Source organism: Lichenostomus cassidix, chromosome 14 (genome assembly GCF_008360975.1).
Source record: "Lichenostomus cassidix isolate B80296 chromosome 14, HeHo_3.0, whole genome shotgun sequence".
NCBI lineage: Eukaryota > Metazoa > Chordata > Aves > Passeriformes > Meliphagidae > Lichenostomus > Lichenostomus cassidix.
The window spans coordinates 13886334-13898947 of record NC_139495.1 but is presented as its reverse complement, the minus strand read 5'-3'; the positions used below and the strand labels follow the sequence as shown (position 1 = coordinate 13898947).

General features: G+C 44.0%; 1 protein-coding gene across 2 annotated transcripts in view; it reads left to right on the top strand.

The window, feature by feature from the left end:
- Positions 1-118: 118 nt before the first annotated feature.
- Positions 119-12614, top strand: part of ADCY9 (adenylate cyclase 9) — an 81270-nt gene continuing 68774 nt past the window's right edge. For both annotated transcript variants that reach the window (XM_085075052.1, XM_085075051.1), the window contains exon 1: positions 119-1817. In XM_085075052.1, the coding sequence (XP_084931178.1) occupies positions 119-1817 (1699 nt within the window). The remainder of the gene's footprint in view (positions 1818-12614) is intronic.

Below are 12614 nucleotides of genomic sequence, written 5' to 3'. Positions count from 1 at the left end.
GCCGCCCCTACGCGGCGAGGAACGGAGGAGACTAGAGGCGACTCAGCGAGGAGCCCGGTGGCTTCGGCAACCCCAGAGACCCAAGTCCGGCGCGGGCTCTTGAGGAGGAATTGACAACATGGCTTCCCCACCGCACCAGCAGCTGCTGCATCACCACAGCACCGAGGTGAGCTGCGACTCCAGCGGGGACAGCAACAGCGTGACGGTGAAAATCAACCCCAAGCAGCACCAGGGCTGCACCTCTTCCAAGCACTGCAAGTACAGCATCTCCTCCAGCTGCAGCTCGGGGGAGTCGGGGGGCACCCGCCGAGCCGGCGGAGCGGGCGGCACTGGCTCCGGCCTCCGCCGGCAGAAGAAGCTGCCGCAGCTCTTCGAGAGGGCCTCTTCCAAGTGGTGGAACCCCAAGTTCGACTCCAATAACCTGGAGGAGGCTTGCATGGAGAGATGCTTCCCGCAGACCCAGCGCAGGTTTCGCTATGCCCTCTTCTACATCGGCGTGGCCTGTCTGCTCTGGGGCATCTACTTCGGCATACACATGAGAGAGAAACAGATTGTTTTCATGGTGCCGGCTCTGTGCTTCCTCCTGGTATGTGTAGCTTTTTTTGTGTTCACTTTCACTAAGACTTATGCCCGCCATTACGTATGGACTTCGCTGATACTCACCCTCCTGGTGTTTGCTCTGACCCTCGCTCCACAGTTCCAGGCTCTGAAGCCTGTCTCAGGAAGTGGTGACATGTCCAACCGGACTCTCCCGGCAGATCCCACAGACACTTGTCTTTCTCAAGTGGGCAGTTTTTCTATGTGTATCGAAGTGCTCTTGTTGCTTTACACAGTGATGCACTTACCCCTGTATTTAAGCTTGTTTCTGGGACTGTCGTACTCGGTCCTCTTCGAGACCTTTGGTTATCACTTCCGTGACGAGAACTGTTTCACACCTCTGGGAGCCGGTGCGGTTTACTGGGAGCTGTTGAGTAAAGCCTTCCTGCACATCTGCATCCATGCCATCGGTATTCATTTATTTATCATGTCCGAAGTCAGGTCAAGAAGCACATTCCTGAAAGTGGGGCAATCCATCATGCATGGAAAAGACTTGGAAGTGGAAAAAGCCCTGAAAGAGAGGATGATTCATTCTGTTATGCCAAGAATAATAGCCGATGACTTAATGAAGCAGGGGGATGATGAAAGTGAAAACTCCGTCAAACGTCATTCCACCTCAAGCCCCAAAAACAGGAAGAAGAAGCCCTCCATACAGAAAACCCCCATAATATTCCGTCCTTTTAAAATGCAGCAGATAGAGCAAGTGAGCATTTTGTTCGCAGATATTGTTGGTTTCACGAAAATGAGCGCCAACAAATCAGCCCACGCCCTGGTGGGACTCCTGAACGACCTCTTTGGACGCTTTGACCGTCTGTGTGAGGACACTAAATGTGAGAAGATCAGCACTTTGGGAGACTGTTACTACTGCGTGGCCGGCTGCCCCGAGCCCCGGGCGGATCACGCCTACTGCTGCATTGAGATGGGCTTGGGGATGATCAAAGCCATCGAGCAGTTCTGCCAGGAGAAGAAAGAAATGGTGAACATGAGAGTCGGTGTTCACACCGGGACAGTCCTGTGTGGCATTTTGGGAATGAGGAGGTTCAAGTTCGATGTGTGGTCGAACGATGTCAATTTGGCCAATCTGATGGAGCAGCTCGGGGTGGCTGGGAAAGTCCATATTTCAGAAGCTACTGCCAAATATTTGGATGATCGTTATGAAATGGAGGATGGAAAGGTGGTTGAGCGCGTCGGTCAGAGCGTGGTAGCCGACCAGTTAAAAGGTACGTGCTTTTATTTTGTGCTCGTTTCTCTTTTGTGAGGGAGCAGAGTTGCCCCAGTGCCTGCTTTGTGCTTGCTGACTTGCAAACTGAACGTGTTTTACATTTAACTCAGTGTGCCGGTGATCACAAACGCCGGGGGAATTACAGGATAAAAGATGCCGCGGAGATAAGTGTGAAAGATCATCTGTGGTACTGAAAATCGGCTTTAAAACTCAGCGCTCCTTGTGAGAGTGCTGCCTTTAGGGAGGAGAAGGTTCATGTGTTTGCTGTCTGCAAGAGGTTTTTGTTTTACTGTTGTGTGTCATCCTTTAATTCAGTAAGTAAACTTGTTAATTGACTTCATGTGCCATACAGAGAGCATATGTGTTTTGCAAAATTATGTGTATCTGTGAAAAGGTTTTTTTGGCATCGGGAGAGTTGGGACTGCGAAGGCATTTGGGAAAAATGACAGCTGGATTCACAGAAAGAAATGAGCACTGTAGATTTGGCAGTTTGATATGGCAAGTTGTTGCAGTTTGGAGTTAGGCTGGAAAAAGTTACTCAGGTGGCTCAGTGAGCTGGCAGATGCTGTCGTTTCTGCAGCTTGAAGGATTTGGGGATGAAACGGCAAATTTGCCTTTTGGAGAAGATAATGAGGGATCCTTCGGTTCCCCTTGGTTAAGGGTCCGATTTTCATTTTGTTACAGCGTTCATTTTGAAGTGAAACCGTTAGCTGCTTTCTAGCAGCACTTAGAGGCACGTGCAGGAGGGTTGTACGAGCTGAGGGTTTAATTGTCTCTTTTGTCAAAGCTGTGTCTCTTCAATGCCCTGCCTTTGTCTCACAGAGAGATTGTTGTCTGCAGTGCTTGTAGTCCAAGGTGGGGAGCAGATGGATCAAAATGGGAGTGGAATATGTAACAAATCTTGTTATGCTCTGTGAGTTTATTCATTCTGTTCGTAAAAAGTACCCTTTTAATGAAGTAAGCATGGAAAACTGAGTGGAAGAACCCGAAGGAGTCATAGGCTGGTGTTGTGATGGAGGAAGGAGATATTTGTAGCAACAAACACAAAAGGAGGCCAGGATGGTGGTAGAAAGGTCAGTGAGTAAGGACGTGGGGAGAGCACTGCAGAGCAGTGGTGGCAGTGGCAGCCACTTGCCCCTGGCAGGTGCTTGTTTTGATGTGACACAAAAACTTATTTTTGGTGAGCGAGCTGTCCGCATGCATACGGCAGCAGGGCTGCAGCAGGAGGCTTAGGGCGAGCAACGACATCGGCAGTGACATTGGTGCCTGGGAGCCACAGGACTGAAGCAGATGTGTGTCCCTGGGCTTTGGCTTTCTGGTTAGCTTCTAAAAATACAAATTTAGTTAATTTCTTCGAAAAGTGTTGACACTGATGTATTTCAGTGGGAGTGTGCTTTCAAGAAAACAGCATCAGACATAACCTCGCTGTTACTCTAAGATGAATTTTGCTGTTCTAATGAAAATAAATGGAATAGGTTCTGTAGAATCAACATCCCTGCGATATTTTCCTCTTTCATGCACCTTTACAGCCAAATACAGTGTGTTGTGGCAACAAATGAAATCCAGTATTTTTGCTGCATTTATGACTGTTCTCAATATCAATCCCAAACTGACATGAACTTAGTTGAGGAGACTGACAGTACTGCTCTTAAATATTCTTATTCATTTGTTTATATTTTCTAGGAGATCACAAGAGCACTGTGTAGGGCAATTATGCCACATGCCAGCAGTGGGTTTTTCATGGTCTTTCTCAGACTTCTCTTCTGTTCTTGGTTGCATTTATCACAAGAGGGCACAGGCTGCTCTGCCTCCTCAGTACAGAGGTTTGGATTTTGCAGCTCTGAATGCTTTTCACAACTTCTGCTTCAGCCAGGGTACTACAAATGGACAAACTGATATGCAGTCTAGATAAGATGAAGTTTGCTTTGTGAACTGACATTTAATGGTCTCTTCTTACCCTGAAACGTAGCTGTGAAAGCAGCTGGAGCATGGGGTAAGAATTACTTCAACGAGGAATATGGGTTGGGCTTTGCTTTTTCCCCATTTCCCTTCTGTATTTTTTTGTGGAACTGTAATTAGCTGCCCTTTCTTACCAATGTCTTGTGCAGTTATAGAAATCACAGGCTGTGTGTACTTCTAAGCCAAGCAGACCTCTACCATGACCCCCCTTAGCCACAAGTCTGTAGCACACTTACTCCATTCCCTGCTGTGCCCAGACCCTCGGGATATGGTAGGTGGTGAATGCTACAGAGCTGCCCATTTTTCCCTGTTTCCTCAGAACTTTGTTCTGCAGCCAGATTACTCAGCTGATAGGTAAATGCCATCGGGGAAAAATACATCAAAGCCAATGATAAAAGCCATCAAACAGCAGTGCCACAGGCTGGTGTGTAGGACCTGCTGCAGGGGAGGGTTTTGTTAGGGAGCAGCTCTGAGATTTAATAAGGGAAACTGAGATTTCACCTCTTAATTAATTGTTCTTTGCCAAGCACCTGCACAGTTCTGTGAATGGAAGTGCTGTTAGGAAGCTTTGCTTTACTATTTTCCCTGAGAATCTGTTGATAGAAGTGATAGAGAAGAGGAAGCTTGTTGTGGTTGTTTAATTATGTCATACCTCACACTCTCTTCAAGTATAAAAGTGCTGTACAGATAACAGACGTAAGCTTTGTTTCCCTACTGGTGCTTCAATTCTCGGCTTCCTTTCAACCTTTGATATCTTAATTATATCCTATTTTTTATGCAGTATGTCTAGTATATTATCTCTTAATTGTCTGAGCTGCAGCAGTCATAGCTATCTTTGAGGCTGAGTCAACAGGAGCAAGTAAACTCTTCAAAGAGCAAAGTGGGAGGTGCTGAGCACACAGTGTCCACGTTCCACACACTTCAGGACTTCTGCCTAACACTGCCCCTGGAGCAGGTCTTGGAACAAAAGCATCTCTGTGGCTGCAGCACGTCAGGCGTGCTCCTGGAGTGAGTCCTTTGGCTTGGTTCACCCCAAAGGAATCCAGGTACAGCTCTCCAGTGTGCACCAAAGCAGGGTGTGCAGGAGTCACTTGGGCAAACGCTTCAAAACCCTGCTCCCTATTCTGTTTGAAATCCTCAGGTTCATGTACCCCAAGCTGTGCTGGTGCTGCTCTTCTTGCGTTTTGGAGTAATTGAGGCAACACTACATTTCTTTCTGTTTTGTGGTTCACTGAAATCTTAGGATGGGAATGTCTTTTCTTCCTTCTGTGCTTCCTTGGCTCCTTAGTGCCAGCAATGGGGCCCTGGTATGTTCTCTCCCGTTTCTGACTTTGGAATTCAATAGAAGGTGTCTAAAAGAAACCAACAAGGAGAGCGTGCCAATGATGCCTTGCAATATTTTTGCCTGTTTCTGAATTTTATGTTTTAATATTCCTTAGACCATCTGTTTTCACAGCACCTGATCCCCTTGGATGTGAGGGGAGTGCAGGAGAGCAGTGTTGCAGTGAATTTTTGAGGTCCACAGATAAATCCTAGCCATCAGTTCAATCATATCTTCCATAATAATTTTGCTGTAGGATTTGAGACAATTCACTTTTTCTGTTTCCTTCCAGAGCTTCCTAAGTAATAAATTTATTGAAGATTATGAGATACTGAGAGTCACATAACACAGGTTAATGTGTCCCTTTCAGGCTCTGGAGACAGAGATCTCCTCTAGGGATATAAAAAGTTCTGCTTATGGAAATATTTTTGTTTTGCTCTGTTCTTCTTGGTTGTTTGCATTTCTCTTTCTTGTTACTTGGGAGGTCACAATATTGCTATTTACCAGCCAGCAACCCTTCCAGAAATACCAGGGTCACCGGCATCTTGTTTTTTGAGTGCTCAAAATACGTAAGCATGTTGAGGCAAGAATGCTTTCTCTGTGTTTATAGGGCATAGTACAGCAGAACCATGATTTCATTTGGGGCCTCTGTATGTGCACTGATACTCTAAATAATTCCTGAACTTTCTGCAGCCAGACATCTCCTTGTTAAGTTTGCCCCAAGGAGAGGCTTTATTGCTATATTCCTGTTAGAGGCTCAATGATACAGCCATGTTTTTCTCTCTGATTTTGTCACTTATTTCATCGTGGAGAAAGTGCAAAGGGATCCTTGTGCTTTCTGTTACCGGGCTGAGCCATGGCTGGTGGCAGAGGGAAGGTTGGCTTTCACAGCACTTACTGCAGGAATACCCACCAATTCACCTGTGACCAGCAGTGGCTGCTCCTGGTAAAACTTACCAAAGATCTCCAGCTGATGTACTGCATTCACTGTCCTCTGTGTTTCTTTTAATATCTGCTTTAATTTTAAACATTTCTTTAGTAATAAGCAAAATGGTTAAAAAAGTCACAATTTTACTCAAGACTGAAACCTTTTCGTTTGTAAATAGCCTGGCTCTTTACAGGGTGGCAACCCAGGGAATGCTTTTCCCATGGCACGTGGGATACAACCCTGTATCCACTGCTGCTTCACGTTTGGCTTACAGGGGACACAGCACGCGTGTTCCTGAAAGACAAAAATCTTGGGTGAGGTTATGAAGAGAGAACTTTCCTTCCTTTCCTCCCCTCTGCAGCCAGTCGGGTGAGAGCACAATTGCACCCTGACAGCGCTGGAGTCCTCCCTGCCTGCCCTGCCCTCTGTGTCCTTTACCAGCACTGTGCACAGAGGACCTGTTAGCTGTCATGTGCTTCTGGAAGTTCAGAGGTAGATGAAAGCTCAGATGAAAGTTTTCCTTGGCTTTTTGAGCCCAGCCTGCTGGGCACAGTGTAAATCTAGAAGGCTTGTGCTTGTGCCAGCAGGATGGCTCTGCAGAGAGCTCTGCAGATTCAGCTTTGCTCTGGGGCTAAGGGGCAGCTTTAGTCTTTTACAAGTGAGGGGTTTGGGGTCAATGAGGGGGGTTAAGGTGCTTGTCTTGTGTCTTGCCAGCTGCTGTGCAGGTCTTTCTGTTCAGCTTCTGGTTTCATCATATTCCATAAATGTAAGTCTTTAAGTACAGGCTTTTTATATTTATTGAACTGGCTTGTGACAGACACTGGGATTTTGTGTTTCATGTATTCTGATACTAATGTGATGGTCAGACAAAAATAGATAGAACAAATGTCCATTTTTAAAAAAATTAAGCATGTATTTGTATTTCTACTTTCCCACAAAGAGAATTCTGAGTGTTGACTGTGACAGAAAATTTTAGTCACTGGTCAGTTTATCAGTTTTTCATAATCTGACCTGTTAACTGTTGTTGAGGTAGTGGTTCATGCTCTTATGTGTGACAGTGAAAATAAAATATACACAGATTGAATTCACTCCTGTTTTTAAAACTGGAAGGTGTTCAGTGACAGATCAAGATTAATAATTGGAGGTAATTTGCATGAAGGCATATTGCCAGGGAGAAGCAAATTCTACATTGATTTAACATTTTGACATGATCTGTAATTTTACTGTGTAATAGCATAAAGAAAAGGAGGTAAATAGTGAATATAGTTGCTCAACCTGGTTCTTGTCAAGTCTTCACTCAGTGAAGATGTCTTTCACAGCTATAAACAAAAGAAAGAAGTCTGTAGGAAAACCTAGTGATTACTGAGCTTTCCAAATATGACTTGATGAAATGACAGAACTCTTTCTGTAAGTAAACCTGGGTATGAGTGCAGGTATTGCTCAGATTGCTGCCATACCTGCGCAAATTTCTCCAAATTTTGAGGGAAATTTGTTGGGTTGCTTTTAGTTTTATTTGTGCCAGACCAAGTTGAAAAATTGCTCAGTTAAAAATATTCTGACTTCGGCTGTTTTTATTGTTGAAGGGAAACTTTGCTGTTGGCTTTTGAGGTTTTGAGTTTTGATAACATGCTTTTGGGCTAATTTGACTGGGCACAGTGAAAAATAATTTAGAAGCGTAGTTTGAACCTGTGTAAGGTTCTTCACTTTGAAGGGGATGGAGATCCTGACCCTAACCATACACTCTGCTTAACAACATGGGCTCTGGTTTCAGTTTATCATGTCCTGACATTAATTAATAAATAAGTCAAGGAACTACTGAGGGTCTGGTTGTGAAGTGTTGTAGCTCTGCCTGTTTAAGCCCTGTATGAGCACTGTAGAGTGAAGGAACAGTTTCAACAGACCTTAAAACATTTACATCCTGCAAGAGCCCAAGTGAGCATAGCCACAGTGGAGCTTCATTGCAGAACATGGGAAAGGTGAGGGCTGAAATCCAAGTCCTGTGATACTGGAGGGACACCATGGCTTCTGCTGCCTTCTGTGCTCATCATCTGCAGAGTCTTTCACCTGTATTTCTGTCTTTGGCTACCCCAAATCTGGGTGCATGATGTACACAGGTACCCCACAAATCGTAAATCTGTGCTTCCTTCTTCCTGTTTACATCAGTAAGTCTCCAGAGTTAGGGAGCTATTCAAATGCGAGAGATCGCCTTCTTTAGATAAAAGCCTTGACATGGTGGCTTTTTGAGGAAAAAGATTGATGGAAAAGACAAAACAAAGTCAAAGACATGTAATTTATATTCATCTTCTGTCATGAGGAGCATGCATGATTTGAATGGGTTGTTTAAAACTCTTTTTGCAGTTATTTCACAATATGTACTTCACTTCTGCTGGCAGGCAAAGAATATAAGAATTTACATTCACCACCTTTAAAGTACAATTTCACTGGATTTCAAGTTGCTGTAGATCGTCCTGGAATATTATTAAAATTAGGAAATTAGAATTATTTCTTACCATCTACAGTTTGTGTGTAAGCTCTCCCTCTCTTGATCCTGAATCACAAGCTCCCTTCATCCATCCTGGCTCTGGAAGGAGAGACAGCCATTCCTCTTTCCGTTACAGCTGACACTTGAAAATTCTCGGCTATTTTTAGATGATTTTCAATCTCATTTCTGTCCTTTGAAAAGAAAGGAAGAAAAAAAAATTCCTAGCCTTTAAATTTTTAACTTCCAGTGGGAGTTGCTTTTGCAGAGAAGCCAGCTAGTCAATATAGCCTCATTAACACATTTTAACAGGTTCTGTTATATAAGTTTGTATTATTGTGATGGCTTTTTCATAGGTTTGGAGGGAATTGTTGAAACTCAATTTAAAGAAGAGCCATGCAGGGTTTGAAAGTGTAGCTGCTTGCTTCCAAGTAATAATTTGTGAAAATATAAAGTGGCAGCTGGAAAAGAAGCCTAAACTGGGGATGTACTATGGAATTACAGCTCGTTCTTTCCCCAGAGGTCGTGTTTGGGCACAGCTTCTGTCTTAGGCAGCAGGACTGATTTGGCTGGTGAGATGGTTCTGGCAAAGCATTTGTGAGTATTGGACTACCCCAGAAATCTTTACTGCCCTTTCAAGCCAAATTGTTTTCACCAAATTAATATTCTCTTTCATTTGCCCCCACAAAAGGGTTAACCTTGAGCAATAAGCCTACTAGATATATGGCTTGAGGGACTGGTATTTTTTCATGGTTCTGAAATTTCTTTGTGAAGGAACAAAATGTTCTAGATATATTTCTTCAGCTAGCATCCCTCAGGATCAAAATCTTCCTTACAACTGCCTGTAAATTTTTTGGGTTTGTATTTGTTACAGTAACTTACTGTGGGAATTCTTGGCAAACCATCTAAATAACGATTATATTGCAAGTCTTTATTTCACTGATAGCACTTACTGTTCCTCTTGTTGCACGTCTAAAACTGTTGCCTTCAACTTGACTTGATAAAATTAGAAATCACGTTGCTGCCATAAAATAGCTTTACTTATAAAATCTCCAAAATTGGCCCAGTGCAGAGGAACTGGCTGAATAAAGTCCACTAGCTTGGTGATAGGATCTTTCCTTCTGCCCGCTGCTCAACATGCGCAGGAACACGCAAACAAAGGAAAAATAACATATTGATGATCTGCTTGTGAAAGAGCAGTTTGCTTCCTTTTGCTTTTTTTTTTTTCTTCAGCTGAAGTTAACTCAAATCCGATGTTGTCACAGGCTGGAATTCCCAGAGCTCCTGCTGGGCACATGATTCCCTAAACCAGAGGTCCTGCCACTGCAAGGGGGCAGAGGGGCTGCACAGAAGGAGAGCCCAAAAGCATTCAAATGCAGCTGTCTCTGTTTATAAAGACTTTGTTTCCTTCCAGTGCTGCTAATTTGTAGGCCTTGATAGGAAGGCCTTCAAAACACGGGGGAAAAGTAGAAAGCAAAACTAATATAAACAATATCATTGATATTAAAAATTATTTGTATTTTTGAAGGGACAAAATGGTTGTAGTTTGACTGCATTTAACTGCACAATAAGCTAAAAAAAACCAAAATCCCTCACAAAACCCACGTCCCAAAAAAAAAGTCTGTAATTGAAATAAAACATACTATGAAACATTGACACAGACCACAGGAAATGTATGAAAACTTCTTCTGTTATTGGATGCTTAATTCTTGAAGTTCATTAGATAAATGAGGATGTTTGAGTCAGAAATTGGATCTTTTCAGTTTTTAAGTGTGCAGCTTTGCTGTTTGACTCAGATGCACATGCCTGAGAGATGGAGTAGAAGTTAAATTTTTGGTTGTGCTGTTTTCAGAAGACCTCGCTGGGAAGCTTTTCCATAGGTGTTTGCAGTAGTTCTTGGAATCAAATTCTTGCCTTCTTTAACTCGTGTTTAGTGGACACGTGAAGTGTGTCCTGTAGGTACTGAGTGCCTTTAACCTCCGACCGACTTGGACGAGTGTTCAGCAGATAAATCTTTTGGAATTGCTCAGGGCTTGACAGGAGCAGTGCTACAGGCAGGATGTAATGAGGAAATCTTCCTGTAAGGGCATTATTTGCAAAGAGACCAGGTACAACATCAGCTCCGAATTTCCTTTGTTTAGACAGTGAGATGCTTGGGAAGAGCTGTTTCCATCTGGTCTGGGTTTGGCCTGTGTTTGGAGAAAAAAGTGGCCACAGGCTTCCAGGGCAGGGATGGAGACTGTGGTGTCACACACAGTGACTGTGCACCAGCAGATAATCAGGCTTTGATCCAAGGCTTTTGTAGCCTTTCCCATCTATTTCCAGTTTTTAAAACTTGACTCTTATTTGGAGTGAGTCCAGAAGAGGTCACTAAGTTGATTAGAAAGATGGAGAACCTCTCCTATGAGGAGAGGCTGAGGGATTGAGGAATGTTCAGCCTGGAGAATAGAAGGCTTCCGAGTTACCTAATTTTGGCTTTACAGTACCTAAAGGGAGCTGACAAGAAGCATGGAGAGAGACTATTTACAAGGGCCTGGAGTGACAGGACAAGGGGCAATAGCTTCACTCTGACAGAGGGCAGGGTTAGATGAAATACTGGGAAGAAACTCTTCCTTGTGAGGGTGGGGAGGCCCTGGCACAGGTTGCCCAGAGAAGCTGTGGCTGCCCCTGGATCCCTGCAAGTGTCCAAGGCCAAGCTGGATGGGGCTTGGGGCTGGGATAGTGGAAGGTGTCCCTGCCCATGGCAGGGGGTGGCACTGGATGGGCTGTGAGATCCCTTCCAACCCAAACCATTTCATAGTTCCATGAAGTTGTTTGGCTTTGTCTGACTCCCTATTTGGGACTGACCTTCTAGTAAGATACATGTTATGAAAGAGGTTCCCTCTCATGTACATGTAAGTTACTAATGAGACAATATGTTTAATGTTTTACTTGTTGCTTGGCAGTGTGGCATCATCTAGAAGCAGAATATGTTCTTAAAAATACCACGTGAGGATGAGAAAATTTATTATAAGTTGTTTCATAATTCCGATAAACCATTTAAGAGAAACATACACACCCCGTGCCTCACCCGAGGTTCTGGAATCCTTAATGATCAGTAACTGAATTTTTCTGCTGAGAATGTTAAAGTAACATATACATCTTAGGTTATGAAACATTGCTGCTGCTGGAATTTGCTGTGGATACAGAGATAAACAAAAGGTCTGCTGGTCTAAGCTGAAGTCACATTTTCTTACCTGTGTCAGATACCTTATTTTGATATTTGATGATAGTTTTCCACAAATAAGTCCAAAAATCTTAATTACGTAAAGCTGTTGAGTTAATAGAATTGTGGAATGGTTTGGGTTGGGAAGGACCTTAAACCTCATCTCATTCCAACCCTGTGCCATGGGCAGGGACACCTTCCACTATCCCAGGTTGCTCCCAGCCCCATCCAGCCTGGCCGTGGACACTTGCAGGGATCCAGGGGCAGCCACAGCTTCTCTGGGCACCCTGTGCCAGGGCCTGCCCACCCTCACAGGGAACAATTCCATCCCAATATCCCATCCAGCCCTGCCCTCTGATAGTGGGAAGCCATTCTCCCCTTGTCCTGTCACTCCATACTCTTTTTTCCCCCATGCATATGTGTATATATAGCATATCTGTAACTGTGTGCACCCTTAGAATGTTTTTTATGTGAAAATAATTGGAGTTGTCGTCACAGTCTGTTTTTGCTTCATAATCAGATGCTTGAATCGTGTTTAGTCAGCTTGGAAAATGTGTTAAATTCTTGTAGCACAAATGTCTGTGTGTTCATCAATTAGGTGGCACTTCTTAATAAAAGTTTTGCTTAGCCCTTTTAATAGGGAGCATCATAGAATTTAGCTATTGATGACTGAAGGTGGGAGCTTCAGGACATCAAGAATGCCATTTTTTAAATGTGAAGGCGGAGGATACCGACAGGAAGGTGGTGGTTTCCTTGCCCTGATGAAGCCCTGGGATGAACCTTGTGCTTTGTTGCTTATCCCTGCTCAGGGATAGAGGCAGTTTGGCCATGGCTGTTTGCTGATCAGCAGGCAGGAACGATTTTTTGTCCATAATCGGGTACTGAAAGTGAATCAGACCATAC